The sequence below is a fragment of the Geospiza fortis genome, unplaced genomic scaffold (genome assembly GCF_000277835.1).
Source record: "Geospiza fortis unplaced genomic scaffold, GeoFor_1.0 scaffold95, whole genome shotgun sequence".
NCBI lineage: Eukaryota > Metazoa > Chordata > Aves > Passeriformes > Thraupidae > Geospiza > Geospiza fortis.
The window spans coordinates 121,801-138,013 of NW_005054333.1; the positions used below are offsets into that span (position 1 = coordinate 121,801).

A 16,213-nucleotide genomic window follows, 5' to 3' on the forward strand; every position below is an offset into this window, starting at 1 on the left:
GGATAACTGGAGTGCCACAATATATATAGGACAAGCTTATATTTAGCTGTGCCATGAATTTATTGTAAGCATCTTAAATGCTGACCCATACAGTGATTCAGACATCTTGTCTGGAACTGTACAAATGCAGTAAAACCTCCTGAAACTCTCAATAAGAACCAGTAATCAAAATTTTTTTAAACCACTTTATTCAAACCTGAGCACCTCAATATAAAACTAAACACTGGTGAACTGTCATTTTTCTTGCTAAACCCAGATTACTGCAAATTTAAAATCTGCACAAGTAAGTTTCTATCAGTTCAACATTTAAATAGACTAATTCATCTCTTCTGACACACTTTGTAGATTTCATATAATGAAAATAACTAAAAGAATTAGTGCAATATACTGGACTGATCAAAATAAAATGTACTTTGGAAAACAAAGTTGCGAAGTTCATTACTGACAGACAGCAGTACTTATGTTACAGATACAGGAGCATCATTTATTACTGTTCTAGCCATAAAGGAAGAACTCAGAACCCCCTTTGATTAGAGAGGAAAAAAGTTAGCTTTAAGTAACTGTACATTCTGTATACCTTTAAGCAACTCTTAAATATTACAGAAAGTATTAAACAAATGTAGACTACAATGCAGAGTACCTATTTACAGTACATTAATATCCAAATTTAAAATCAAGTTGGATGTACATAATCGTTAGTGCACTATTTTTTTTTCCTTAGGGGAAAAACAAACTGTAATGGCCAGCAATGATCAGAAACAAGAAAGAAGTCACAGACACCGAGTTTGTTGTGGTTTTACTTGAAGAGCTCTTACAGTTTGTAGAGGACAAGAAACCCCATATCCTAAGTTGTAGAGTTGAATTTACCAGTCTGTACCCTCTGAACAGATTAGAAATGAAGTTAGACTTGATTCATCACTAATTCATTAAGATAACTAACTGGGTTGATATAATTTACATACAGTGTACCAACTAAAACTCCACTTTCTGGCAAGCATAGGATTCTTAAAATTGTTAATGCAAGTATTATTTGTAAGAAAATTATTAACCTATGGAATGTATAACTAAACAGTGGATACCTGCAGAAACAACTGGTTGCATCAATACTGCAAATAAGTTTAAGTAATTTTTAGACCCTGTTTCTAAGGAGGTTTTAAAGCACAATTCAGAATTATGAAAAGACCCAATTCTATTTATTATAACAGTGATCAGTATTGAGGCTACAGGAACTGGCCAATTAGGTCCACAGAAAGTAGTTCTTCTACACCTCTAATAATAACTGATTTTTAAAACCTTTCAACTGAAGGAAGTTTATTCCGCCTCCATCTCTCCTCTACTGCTGAAACATTACAGCCAGTGGTGGATACATGCATGTTAAAATTTTAGGTGAAAAGAAAACTCTGTATCATGAACTTGACTATTATTGTAAGTCTCTTCGCTGTTTGGAAGCTGTACTGGACCAGGTTAAGTACTCCAATTCCATGGTTATTAACAGTTAGGAAGCAGAAGAATATTCAGAACAGTTTAAAGCAATTGATCTTTTAGTTACTACAACATTGACTCTTGGGTGGTTGTGTGGGTTCAGTAAGGTCTACTCCTCTTCCTCTGGCAGAGCTGGCTCCTGCATTCTGTGGTTCATTCTTGGGCAATTTTTTTGCTGTAAGGTGAACAGGAAGTAAGAGTTAAACCTGAGATTTTACTAAGATTAAATCACCCAAGTAAACAGAACAACATATTATAGGCATATCAGCGTACTCATTGTATAATATGATTTGATTCGGTGCATTGGTAATAAAAGAAGCGAAGACACTTCTTAATGATTAGCTACTTTATGATTTACAGGAGCGAAACGGCATTGGTAACTTGAGCAGTAAAATGCATCTGCACAGGTGTGCTATGCCAGTAAATGACAGCTCTTGTGGGAATCCACCCACACAGAACAGGTTTTAAGATCAGGATGTTAGTGCAAAAAGATACAGAAACATTGAAAAGGCAGAAAACACAGACAGAAATGGGTCAAACAGTTCCCAGATATCCAGCCAGAATAAGTGTTTGCAGACAACATATAAAATGGCCCTCAACACCAGATCAAGCCACTCCTGTTTTTTTTTCAAGCTGTCTTTTCTCTCCAGTTCTTATCAGTCAATTGACTGGCAATTTCTTTGTTGCCCTTGTAACCCCAAGGTTCCTCCTCGGTCTTAACACAAAAAATAAGGGTGAAAGCTGTCACCCTTCTGAGCAGTAGCTTCTCCTGGATTTCCCTCCATCAGAAAACTTCAGAGTTGTACACAAAAGGACTTCCATGGGCCTATCTTACCAGGGCACAACAACCACCCTTTTTCTATAGTTTGGCTGAATGGTTTCACTCCAAAGTAATTACTTCTGTCAGTTTTTAAAAGAACGTTTTCTAAAATGAATGAAACCCAGCCAAAAAACTGCAGAGCAGACATCAACATGTTGTGGTGCCAGATAACCTCAGGGTGCTGGGCAAAAGGGTGGGCCACAGGGATCCTCTGATATCCCCTCCAGCTTGGACTGTTCTACAGTTCTGTGGTAAAACCCAAGAATCCACACAGTACTAAGCTGCTGAGCCATGACAAAGGGTCAATGCACCAAAAGAAAAATGTCTTCAGAGCAATGTTTTGGATTCTAGAACTGTACCTAGAACTGAATTAGCATTGGGATTTTTTAACTGGGAGTTCTTAATGAGTGCTGAAGCAGTCAATTTAGAAGCAGCTGCAGCTTGCATCCAACAATTCTTTCAACATTCTAATTTTTCATTTTCTCTCAACTTTAAGATCATATTTATACATGGTCCTGAGGATTGCATCCATATTTTGCAGGCCATTCCAAATTACATGCAATACTTATAACCTCATCAGAATTTCCATTCAGAGTCTATTGCGGCACAGATCTTGTTCTGATGCGCTGACAAACCTGAATTTCACCCCACTGATGATTCTCACATGGCCAAAAAACATTGCAGACAAAATACACAGTTACTAATTGGGCACTTTTTTCCTCAAATTTACTTTAGAGGCTTCATTAAAATATGGAGTCAATAATTATTATTGATATATCAAATATTTAAAAAAATCAGATTTTGGGGATTTTTTAAAACAGGAAACAACCTGCACCATTAAACATAATCTTGAAATTTTACCAGAATAGTACAGCTGAGCATTTCTGTATCATTAAATACAAGCCTATCTTGAACATTTCTGAGAAAAATACACTTTCCTGTCAGTTAAGTGTCTATCCCCCTTTTTTTAATAATTTACAGTTAATATGAAGCAAGTACTTGTTATAGTGTTGCTATGCTGATAATTTAACTTGCATCTGCTGGAAGTTTGAAAGACACCACAAACTACCTCCTGCTCTCCTGGCTTGGAAAACAGAAGATTAAGACCTCTTTAAAAACATTTAATTTTAACATCAATGATGTTTTTTCCACAAAAAGCAGGTTAGAGAGGTGCAACAGACAAAACAGATTGAGTTATTTGATGCTAAACATTACTACTACTACTAGCAAAGCATCTATTATTATAGTTAAGGTAACTACTAAATAGATTAGTAGCCAGCCTAAAAATGAATTATTTTTCCTCCACTTTCAGAAGTCTATTAACAATTAAATACAATTTTGGGTATCAATGGAACACAAAAGTTCTTGGTTTATACTTACTACTACATGCTAGCATCTTTACAGAAATCCCTAAAATTATGTCAAGTCAAAAATATATGAGTAGATTTACTTTTCACATGCAGGATCCTTTACTTATAACTTAAGGACACTGAATTTAAGCACATATTGCCATCTTTGGCACAGCTTTTGGATTTCAGGTAGCTGCCTAAATAAAATTAAACAAATGAAAGGGACTAAGAACACTTCAATACCAAAAATAATTTACATGGAAAACAGAGATCTTAGGTTAGGAAGATTGCCATGGTCTGAATCTCATGAAAACCATTCCCTTTAAAGTTCTCATTTTGTTCATAAACTCACCAATTGCCATGAATATTTCATTTACGTTCATAGATGTTTTGGCAGACGTCTCCATGAACAATAGGCTGTTGTCATCTGCATAAGCCTGTGCTTCCTGAAAGTTAAAATAAGAATACATTTTTTTTTTCTTATGAAGTAAACTTGTACAATTATTACATGCTGTTCTTTTAATTGCTACAAAAAACCAATCTCTACAGCATTTTAAAAGAAAGACAGTTTGTGGAAACACTCATCTGACAAATTTATACACCAGCTATGGAGAAGTTACAATTTCACCAATCAGTTAAACAATTATAAGTGGAATCTTAAAGATTCCTACTAATCTTAAAAATATCCAGGTGGGAAAATCTCAGACAAAACTAAATAATAAATGAAAATATTTATGAAAGAGATAATCCCAATGCAGAACATTAGCTCTGATAGTAAGAACAAATAAGCTTCAAAAGTGCCATCAAATGTCAGCAAGTCCATTATTACCCTGGAAAAAGGCAGTCTGTGAACTATCTTGAATCTTTCAACCACTGAGGCAGATGGATCAGAACAGTTTTATTATCCTGATATAAATTCACAATTACAGCAAATAAGCAGTAATCAGTAATTTGCCATGTTACCTCCCTTTTTAGTATGAATTTTAATCTGATACACTGCTCTTAAAAACCATACTATTTCTGCCACTTCTTATTAGTCAATTCAGCTAAGAATCTCCAGCTTCTTATGATTATGTAACTGCCTTTGCATTCAATAAGAAATCCATGAAAAAGCTAAACTACAGAACACCTTTGATGATAATAATCAACAACTCTATAATTGACACCTGCTAAGATCTATGTAATTCTACCTGAAACAACACATTAACAAATACTTAGAAGTCTAATATTTGATTTGCAATGAGAAAGGCCTGTCAAGCCCACAAATCCACAGTAGCAAACCCCCTAACATTTGGAAAACATTAAGACTGTAATTGTTCAAAGAATAGTACAAGTAGGTCTACTTTGGTAGTTACATGTGATTACATTTTGACTGCCATAATGTATGAAATTTTTGTTAAATACCACAATTTTTTATAAAACACCAAAGCTGCCTGTCAACTGTCACAGAAGTATAAAATTAAAATACTGGCAGAAAAATACCTAAACCACTGCTAACCTTTTAATTCAACTCTCTATAGTTACAAAAGCATTCATTACTATATGCAGCTGTATCTCAGTGACCCTAAACACAGATTAAAAGCCAAAATTACTGACTAATAAATACCATCTTAATTCAAATTCAGTCAATCATGAATAGACCAAAACTACCTGCAGTTAGTTTAATTCAGTTTAAAGGCTATTTTCTGATGACTTGATTAAACTTTCTAGAAGATAAAATACACTAGTGAGAGCACAGCTGTAATCACTAAACCAAAAGAAATGCCATGAAAAGCTCAATTAAAATTGCAACACTGCTTCAACAGTACAGCCTAAGCAAGTTAGGTACATCAATCAGCTTTGCATCATACAATAATCAAAATTCTCTGGCTGACAAGCCAGACAGAACAGTTTGCACTGAGTTACTGCTATCTCATCCACTGAAAGTCTAGTTACTGGTAATTTTGGGTAGGAGACAGAAAGAGGTCATATCAAAGAACAGATACTCAATTAGCCTTAAAGATATGCAAATAAATTAATTATTCCTCAAAGTCAAATTAATTATTCCAAAAAGCCTATTCCTCCGTATTACTTGTACAGAAATAGGTTTTTTGGTAGCATGTATAATTTAATTAGTCTCAGTTGACATTTATATTTAACAGCATGACCTCCATAATAACTAGCTAGGCTAGGCATATAAACTCCCCATAGGTTTAGTTACTATCTATTCAAACAAAACGCAATTCTTATGAATAAAAATTATGTACATACCTGGAAATCCACAGCTCTTTTGTTAGCTAGATCAGCTTTGTTTCCTGCTAAAGCTATTACAATGTTAGGACTTGCTTGTCGCTGAAGTTCTTTGACCCAATTTTTCGCTCTGGCAAAGGACTCCTGTTAATGATTATAAATGATGCAACTGAGTTTTATCATCTTTTTGTAATCACCTATTATCCCCATCTCTGTTATCTACACTTCAAGCACAAAATGCCAATGCAAGGCTGCTACCTTAGTCCAAAGGCACACTCCAAATTGCCAACTGAGCTTTTAAAATGAAACATTCCTACCTTAGTTCTCAACTGTGCTTAGCTGAGATAATGCTGAAGTAAATAGGTAGGAAGATCTTTGTGTAGACAGAGTAAGGAAAGAAGTGGTTAGGAGAGAAAACAGGAATTTCAGTTTCTCTGGAAGATTCAAGTATATGAATAGCTACATTGAAAAGGCCTCAAAATTACTTTTTAATGACTTAGGACTGTTCATTATGGTACATGATTTCAATTGGTTTTTTGAGAGTTTTGGGTTTTAAGTCTAATTTTATCAGAAACTAGTGAAGCTTATCTCATCCAAGTTCAAATAAAAAGAAAGCTAATAACCTTAAGGTTTTGGTCTCAATAGCTTGTGCTACCTTTCCAATCCTTAATCAAAATTTCCAAAAATACAATATTAAAATAATGCCTTCACTATCAGAAATAAAGGTGCCACCAGCAATGTGATGAGAGTAACAGCTCAAACTCCACGAGCTGATTTAAGGGTGGGTTAGAAACATTTTTACAAGAGGATTTCTCCTCTTCTTTTCCCTCTTTTTAATAAAAAAAACCACTCCAAAACAAACAAACAAAAAACCAAACCAAAACCCAACAACAAAAAACCCAAAAAACTAAAAACTAAGGACAAACAAAACCCCAATTCTAGAAACAGTCTTTTAGCCAGAAAATTTTAGAGACACAAATTGACATTACACAGTGCATATGAAATGAGCAATCTGGTCCAGCAGAAGGCATCCCTGCCCATGGCAGGAGCGTTGGACTAGACAACCTTTAAAGGCTTCTTCCCATCCAAACCACTCTATGATTCTACAAAATGGTGAATTGATTTACACAAGTCAGTGAGAAGAAAAATCAGTAAAGATCAGTGCAAGACTGGTAACTCCCAAATCCCCCTTATGCATCCCTACTGCAGCACTTACCTCGTTTGTAATGTCGTATACCACTATAGCTGCTTGTGCTCCTCTGTAGTACATGGGTGCTAAACTGTGGTACCGCTCTTGCCCAGCTGTATCCCAAATTTCAAATTTTACCGTTGTATCATCCAGACATACAGTCTGGGTTAGAAAAGCAGCTACAAAAAAGACAGAGGTGCTGAAACCAGAAGTTTGCTTGTATCTCTATATTCATATATAGTTATGCTCACAGAGATGCAAAACATTTATAGCCTACTATTAAAATACAACAGGTTTGATGCAATCATTATTTACTATCTATTGAAACAAAATGCTGACAGTCTGACTCTGATCAACACACAGGAGTTATTTAAACAACTTGACTTTCCTCAAGTTAGACATAAGAAAGCAAAAATTGGAAAGAATTCCCTTTTTCATTATAGTGAATCTGAGTAACCATAAGCCTTCTCTTAAAGCTTCTAGATATGGTCTGTTGAAGCAGGATGGATACTAGAGTACCAATAACAGCATCCAATCATGCTATAATCCAACAGTTCAGATATTTTCAATTCTACATATTTGTATTACTTGATTTGCATCTTAAAACTTTGATTTGCAGCTCCTTACAACTTCGCCTTAGCTAACAGGTCTGGAAGAGGAACTTCTTGTAAGTTCTTGTTCCCAAAGCAGCAATATTTTTGACTTTGCAAGCGATCTCAAGAATTAATTTCAGCACAATTTCAACAGCCTGCAGTTTCAAGAAAACTTGCAGCCATTGCTACTACAGCTAAATGCATTACCATAAATAATGGTCTTCCAGTTACGGAAAATACTAACTCATTCCAAGCCTTCAAACAGTTACTACTAGTAAAATTCTTCCATTCAGATTAAGGTACAACCAGGAGTATGGAGGTGAGTGCCCACACAGCATAGAAACCCGTATTAAAAACTAAACTAAGGAAAGCCCACTACTTAGCTGAAGCAGGAGCTCTGATCACCAGGCACACTGATGGACTGTGACCAATTTAAATCAAATGGCTGAAGAGACACTGATCCGTAACACTTGCATACCTGGGATTTCATCCTGTCCTACATACTCTGAGACATCAGTGTATGAATCACTCCAAAACTGCTCCAACACTCAACTCATTACAGAAACCAAAATGAAGCCAATCTTGCTCTGTAAAGGACATTGTAACTAGCATACAGAAGTGTCCCTGTCTCAGCTGTAAGCAGCAGCTGCATGGTACTTAGCTGCTGGCTGGGGTTAAACCGTGACCAGAAGCTGACTCCTTAAGTGGTCAGGTGCTCCTGCTTCAGGGGTATTAGCATCCATCACAGATGAGCAGGCAGGCTGGAGAAGGTAAAAGCTTTGATGTTCCAATGTTAAACCAACATAAATCTCTCTAAATGCTACATATCCAAACACTGGTAGAACAGGCTCCACTTGGCAGCTCCCTAAGTAGCCCAGAACCAAAACAGAGTGGAAAAACACCATGCATCCTGCACTAAACTAAGGGCTTTCTCCCCAGAACCAGCTCAATATTATATTTCTCCAAGGCAGAGACAAGATGTTAAGCAAGCTGATTTTCAAGTTCTCACAGACATTATTCTCTTAACAAAAAATGCACCTACACTGTATAAATGAAGGTATGTACTAGGAAAGAAAATTAAATAAGAGATCTGTTCTTTGCAATCCTCTTGTTTTTGTCAAAAGTAACATTTCAACCACTTGAAAATTACAGTTAATTTCTGCAAAAAAGATAACTTTCTTCAACCTTGCCAAGGCCATAGTAAATTGACAATTAATCATCTGTTAATTATCTGAAAGTCTATCATCTTTAACAGCCATACTTTTGTCTTAAGCAACTAACAGGCCTTGCTACACTAGTCTGAAGTGGCAAAACCACACCACCACCATCCAACATGTCTGCCTTTCACTGCACTCCCTTTCAGATGTTTTTATCCAGATTCACAATGCACATAAGCCTCTCTTTGTTAAAAGGCCCTTCTGTATACAAAGAAAATTATGCCTTAGGCAAATACAAGCCACAAAGTTAGACAGCTTTCTCTACAGAAAACTTTTCTGAATCCCAACATTGCTGCATATAATAGCTCTCAGCTGTATTATATAGCATTTCCTTGTTTCTATTTGATATAGAAGAGGCACAAGTTAATACAGATTACACTAAACCTTATATATCTGAACTTGAACTTAGGCTCTTCTTTAACCTCTGTTTAGATTATGATCAGTGTAACAGGGTTTGGGTTATTCCAAACACTAGAACAAGAAAAAACTAAACAGAGGTTAAATTAATTTTGATATTATTGAACTGGAACAATGATTTTTACTTAATTTTAACTGTTTTTCTAAACTAAAAACCTTGGTGATATTGGAAAGTTCATTCACAACACATCTTTGAGAATGTTCTCTGTATTACCACACAGCTGTTTATCAGAGCATACAGAAACTTTCATACCAACACCTATCCTCAAGCCACGATAAAATGCACAAAGCCAAAAGTGTGCATTAGCAAGATTGCTAAAGTAGAAAATATGTGGTTGTCTATTTATGCTGACACATAGAAAAATTAAACACATGTAACAGCTAGAAATAGGGCAAAAGAAGAATGCAATGAAATTCAGCTTGCATTTATTTTGTAAGCTTTCCAGCGTTTTTACATTTCAACAACTGTTGGTGTGTGAGGACACATACAGACCACAGAAAGGCCTTCACATAAATATTACAATGGAACAGGCTGACTCATGCAAGCTGCAACAGCAGCTACTGGAGAGTATTTATCAATTCACAAAATCCATACTTTGTAAAGTCTGTATGCTGTTAGGTAGTTTTAGGATACATTTAAATCTATCCAAGGAGGAATACAGCTCAAAGCACAGACAACTCCAAAATATAATATAACTTAAGAAATCTGCTAAGGGGAAGAGTGTGATAAAAGCTGTTTAAAGCTAAACAGATTTTTAAAAAATTCTGGTAGCCAGCACCTGTTTTGTTTGAAGTCACAAAATGGAAAAACAGCACAATAAATTCTGTGATTACTAACACAGAAATATATCCAGAAATGTAGCAACTTCTCCAAAATCACAGTCAGAATGCCTAAGTGACAAACACAAGCTTTATGGAAGATGCAATGCTTGTCTGTTTTTTTTTTCATAGAAACTAAGCTCATAATTCTTACTAAGCAGTTATTTCATGCATTAAACATGCAGCACAATTAAAAGAGCCACACACCCACTTAAAAACAAAATGTAACATTTAGCCCAGGTTTCAAAACTATGCAGTTTAAGACACCTTTACTACCTCTATTTGAAAAGGATGTTTGTGTTTAACTCAGAAAGTTATAGTTCTCAATTACTGACACAGGTTTGATCCTTGCTGTCAATGACCCACTCTAGAAGTGCCATTACATTAAAGGCTTTCAAGGGCAAGGACGATATAAACACATAACATGAAACAAAATTAATAGGGTAATTTTCTCACCTCCAATTGTACTTTCTTGAAATTCATGAAACTGTCCTTTTACAAAACGAAGCACCAAACTTGATTTGCCAACTGCAGACTCTCCTAAAAGTACTAGTTTAAATTGGCAAATTTTATTTCCAGCATTTGGCCCGTTGGGCCTTGTTGCTCCTCGATTAGCCATGTCCAAATTAGAAAGCAGTCCTTTGTTTCAACAGCTTTTGAAAGCAAGTTCCACTGAGATCTGAATCCTGGTTCTTCTGCCAGTAACAACCTATTTTGTGAAAAGACAGTGGGTGCATTAGATTTACAAACCAAGTAAGACAAGTCTCATTCACTAATGCAATGTATTATGTATAACTTCACCTAGTATTTACCAAATTCAACAGTCCAGACTACAGGTACCATCATTTGTAAGTTGTCAACTATAGCCAGAATTTATGATACATGAACCTGTTATCTTCTTCAACACCTAGTCTTCCCATCAAAGCTTCAAATTAGCACATTAAAATCCAATTATGCTGCTCTTTGCAAGACCTCAGTCTCCTGTTATTTCTTAACAAATCAGGACTGATGTATAACACAACAGGTTTAGACTTTCAAACTGTCAGTAAAATAACAAAACGACAAGCAGGAATAACTTTTCATAATTATGCTATTGCTAACCAATATTCCAAAGTCAGCACTGCTCAAGGATCCTAGAAAACTGAGCAATTTGGGAAAACTCAACACCACAGCAGCTTCTTTGCAAGTGTAGCTCATCAATTCACTTCTATCCCACCTATCAAACACAATTTCCTTACATAAAAGTACAGATCTTCACACGCAAACCATTAATATCCTCTCTAATTAACAGCTGTACAGAGAAGCAAAAGTGAAGCCTTCCATATGAAAACCAATTGACCAGTAAGAATTCCAGGCCACTTTGCACAAACTACCAGACAACTACCATACAATGATAAATTTCTATTTCCAACAGTTACACATGTCCTAGACCTGTATTAACAACAGAGATTTTGGAAAGAACAAGTATGAACAGTGTATTGCTTAGTCTGCTTACTCTTCTTTCCAGCTGCTTAAAATAACCCCACCCACAGTACTTATTCATATAGAAAGGGAAGCCTTTAGACTCTGCTGGTACCACTTCTGACCCTAATATTTATGCTTTTACACACCGAACAGTAGATACAAAAAACCTCTCAAAATTAGCTCATAATTTTGTCCTGCTCCAGCTGATCATTTATTTGAATTAAGCACATTTTGCAGGGACACAGCTTTTCTAACATCTAGGATGCGAGTTAGGTTAGAGTACATGCTCCTAATGCAAAAAATGGCTTTAATTCATATGTTGCAAGAAAGTAAGCAAACATAATACTTTCAAATTACTTCCTGTTCTTTATTCCTTGTGATAAAGCAACTACATTTTAAACCAAGCAGTATTCTTTAACCACCTTCCTGTTTCAAACACAGATCAGGCACTTGAGCATTCCAGTTTGCTACAGGCCTAGCTCAGATGCTAAGCCTCCCTTCTCCTTCCTAACTCTCCCCTTCCCTCAACCCAAGTCCTGAAGAACCTTCTTTCCTGGAAAGTGTTTCAGCAGTCTAGCAGAACCCTACCCTTCAGTAAGATACTCCCTCACAAGCTAATATTCATGGAATAAATGAGAACAAAAATCTTAGCATTATTTATGGAAAAATGTAACAGCTGAAAAACAGGTACTTCATTTCCAATTGTAAACAGAATACAGGTTTTAAAAAATATTTTCAGCATCTTAGAGATACTTTTATTTGCTCATTTTTCTCCTTTTCTCATCTCTCTCGAAATAATTTCCCTTCTTAGAGGTAGAATATAACGATTTTGCATTCTGTCCTGAGTTTGTGTTCCATTTGACTATTACATCACACTAAAAATACATATGTTAAACATTTCAGTTGTCCAACATAATCTATCAAGTATTACCTTTTAGCTGTATATTCTCAGAAACATGTGAAAGTATTCCATAGTGAAAGAATGAAGCAAAAAAGGCCCTGCAAATCCTACCATTGTTCTTATTAACTACCACATTAATTCTATACTACAATTCTTATTCATTAAACTAATTTTGGTGAAGTATTTCAGAATATGGGAATGGATCCAGTTATTTTAAAAATATCAGACCTTTCATCCTTACACCATAAAACGATTTTGCACTACTAGTGTGTTGGCTCTCAGGCAAGACTCTTCCCCACTTCATGCTGTGGAAATATGCTTCAGAAGTTGTGGAGTGATTTGGATAAAAATGGATCAGTGACAACAGTTCATCTCTCCCTAACTGTACTACAATAGAGAATGCAGCAAGGCATAACCAAAATATAGGTGGCTCAGAATACTGTTAGCTATTTGTTTATCTTTTCCTTTGGAAAAATAATGAAAACAATTAAGTTATTTTTGTTTTAAAATGGAAAAAAACCCATCTGTTTGCTGTACCATTCCAGTGTGTTTGGACAACCATGAAATAATTTAAAACCCTTTAATCTTAATATGTCCCATGTTCTTCCAGACTGCAGCATTGATAAAAACATAAGGACAACATCCAACGACTGTGTGACTTAGTACTCCTGGGAGCAAGTGACTTCTAGATGACACACAGTGAGGAAATCAAGCCACTGCACAGGTTACTCCCTATGACTGATTTTTTGCTTGCTGTTTCCCATACTGAGAGCAAAATGAGGTATAAGAAAAGAACATTTAACTTGCATAATATTTATCAATTTAACCTGACCACTTATGGCTGGTAGTTATTTCAGATTTTTATCACTCATGAAACAGTAATTACTACCCCTGGCAAAACTACTTCAAAACTACAAAGCTGACAAAGGTTGTCAAGAAAAACATCTAGTTTGATTTTTATAGATGCCCAAGCTACAGAAGCCGTAGATATCAGAGACCTTCAAAGTTTACACTCCTACAGCATCCCTCCCCTGAAATCATTCTAGACAGTCAGATATCAGGTACAAAGATAATCAGCTCTCAAGCTGATAGCAGACCACAGGACCTGACAGGAAGGCCATCTAAGAAACATACTGCAAACCTCATTCATTCAACAGTCACATCAATACATCTAATAAATTAATAATGAATCCTATTAGTCATACCACCCACTTTTCAACAGCTCAGGATAAAAGAAAATGCAAGACTGAAAACCTGATAGAGCACATCCAGATGATTGTGACATATTAAAAAAGTCACTAACACCTTCTATCAGTGTATATGGAAATCATAATTTTTTGTAGTTACAGATGATGCCAAAACTCTGTAGCTGAAGTTCACAACATGGCAGTACACTTACATAAAAAACAAGAGAAGTACCTGCTTAATCTGAAGAGAAGCAGTACTGCAGTTTGACACAGCCACTGCAGAATGGTTTTAGCCTGGTCTTTTCACATCTGTGAGTTGAGCAAACAGTGTCTTACCAAGACTCAGAAGTAGATTTCAATGCTACAGTCCTCCATGCACACTCCAAGTCTCAGGTAACATTCATTCTACTATTTCTTAATTCATCAGTACAATACAAACCTGGAGAACCCAGGAGGAATAGTACACTCAGTACCCTATACATACACTGCAAACTCAGCTCTGGTGAAAATTTCCTGGGAAAAAATCCACTGATATGGCTCCTTTTCTCCTCACCTTCTGATTTTGTATGCAATGTAATCAATATGTTTGGACTATGTAAAGAAAGAAAAGCTGGTTAAGACATTTTCATTCACCTACATGAAGGCAAGTACACAACTGCTTGACTTGAAACAAGCTCTTAAACCTATACATATGGGAGTTACAGAAGTGACCTACTAATATAAAAATGTGCTAAAGAAAATACTGTAAAATTTTTTGAGATGGATGGCTTCACATGGATGGAAATGAGGGAGATTTGCTTACTTTTATCAGGTTTAATATAAAAACTCCACTTTGCAGTCTTGGGCAGTACAAATACATAGGTCACTCTGCTAAGTAGGAACTTGCACTCTTCTCCTGCATATTCCCCCCATGACAGAGCAAATCCATGCTGAAGTGCCAGAACACAAAGCCTGGAGTATATTATTAGCCAAGTACTCCTGGAAATCCCACCAACTAATTTACTGGATGCTGGGTATTCTCCTCACTCCAGAAGAGAAATCTGTATGCTGTTGGACGGTCTTGAGTTTTATTTATGAAAGAGTCCTAAGTATTTTAACAGATCAAACACAAATCTTATTATGCTTGAGTCTGTGTACAAAATACCAACAGGCTCAGCCAATACCTACAAACTCTCAATTTAATGGCATAATTCAGTCATGTAAGCATAAGCACTGGTCTATTTTCAACTACAATACAGCTAATACAGAAGTATCAAAGTAACACTGGTGACAAAAGCCAGCCTACTGAAGAGATTAAGACAGTGAGCACTGTTCCTACAATTAATGTGATTAAGTGTATTATCAAATAGAAAGGCCACACAAAAAATTCACGATAAATTTAAAACTGGAACATTCCACCACTTTTATATCTCACAGCAAACAACACTGTTTCTTACTAATAAACTTTTGTATGCTGCATTAACAGACACAAAGCATACAATGCTGAGGCTGCAACTATTATCTACTTTAAATTTCTTCATACTGGACTTTTCTTGAATGTTTTAAAAGGCAGTAACTACAAAGGCTTATATATTAGCCACTCCTACTAACTGAATTTTCCTTCCAGGTTCAGCAGAATTAGTGTGGCACCTTACTGCAGTGTTCAAGACAGTGACAGAGATAACCAGCAAAATGATCATCATATGTAAGCCATATTGAAACATAATGAGACTGTAAGTTAAACAAGTGAATCAACACAGTTGCTGCAAAAAAATCACAGCCCTACAATTAAAGGTAATAGCCATCTCATAAGCTCATCTGAATGATGAATGGCACCAATTGCTTTCAGATAAACTGGTTTATCATACAGGAAATATAAGTGATGACTACAATACCATTGTCTCTAGCCACCTCACTTCAGCCAACATCCACCTTTTCCTGACATTTCCCATTATGGAAGAACAATACCTACATGCAATCTGTAGGTAAGCATGACTGTAACTCTGAAGAGACACTATAAAACTGAAAATAAATAAAAAAATCCATTATTTTTACTTTGCCTGAACATTACATGAAAGAAACTGACTAATTTCAGCTGCTTAATTAGCAGTTTAGACTCTCATTGCCACCCCCAAGCTCTGAAAGAGGTGTAAGGTAGGAAAAAAATCATTAAAAATGCCGAGAGAACAGCCTTTCATGGCCCTGTTTGGAACATTTTGATAGTTCTTATGCAATTCAGCTCTCCTCTAAAGCATAAAAAGCTTAGGTTTGTTCCTCCACCCTACCCCAGCTTTGTGTCTAGTTCCAATTCCGTGCGATGCAGAAGATATCCAGCACACACTAGGCCTGTCGCGATCCCCCCGATGGCGACGCATTGTCGGGAGCATTTCACTTCCCACCTAGTTCACCGTCCTTCTTCCAGACGCAAGCGAAAGGGAAAGCGAGGGACCCATCACCCAGCCTCCCCTTCCATATCTCACAAGCACCTCGAGGGGCACAGCCCTCCCGGCCGGCCCCAGGCAGCGATACCTCTCTGCAGGAGCGCCCGCACGCAGGGGAGGATCCCC

At 36.3% G+C, this 16,213-nt stretch overlaps 1 protein-coding gene across 1 annotated transcript; it reads right to left on the reverse strand.

The window, feature by feature from the left end:
- Nucleotides 1-41: 41 nt before the first annotated feature.
- Nucleotides 42-11,130, reverse strand: RAB5A (RAB5A, member RAS oncogene family). The gene is made up of 5 exons (XM_005421714.2): nt 10,572-11,130; nt 7,097-7,248; nt 5,902-6,024; nt 4,004-4,097; nt 42-1,657 (listed from the first exon to the last, which is right to left on the reverse strand). The coding sequence occupies exons 1-5, from the start codon at nt 10,732-10,734 to the stop codon at nt 1,542-1,544; spliced, it is 648 nt and encodes a 215-aa protein (XP_005421771.1). The 5' UTR covers nt 10,735-11,130; the 3' UTR covers nt 42-1,541.
- Nucleotides 11,131-16,213: the final 5,083 nt, after the last annotated feature.

Excerpts from the sequence above, each read along its gene's own strand:
- RAB5A (XM_005421714.2), bottom strand. The coding sequence starts at position 10,734 with ATGGCTAATCGAGGAGCAACAAGGCCCAACGGGCCAAATGCTGGAAAT. Across the intron at positions 7,249-10,571 it reads TCAAGAAAGTACAATTGGAG|CTGCTTTTCTAACCCAGACT; the intron begins GTGAGAAAATTA and ends TCTTTTTTGTAG. Across the intron at positions 4,098-5,901 it reads AAAGAGCTGTGGATTTCCAG|GAAGCACAGGCTTATGCAGA; the intron begins GTATGTACATAA and ends TTTAACTTTCAG.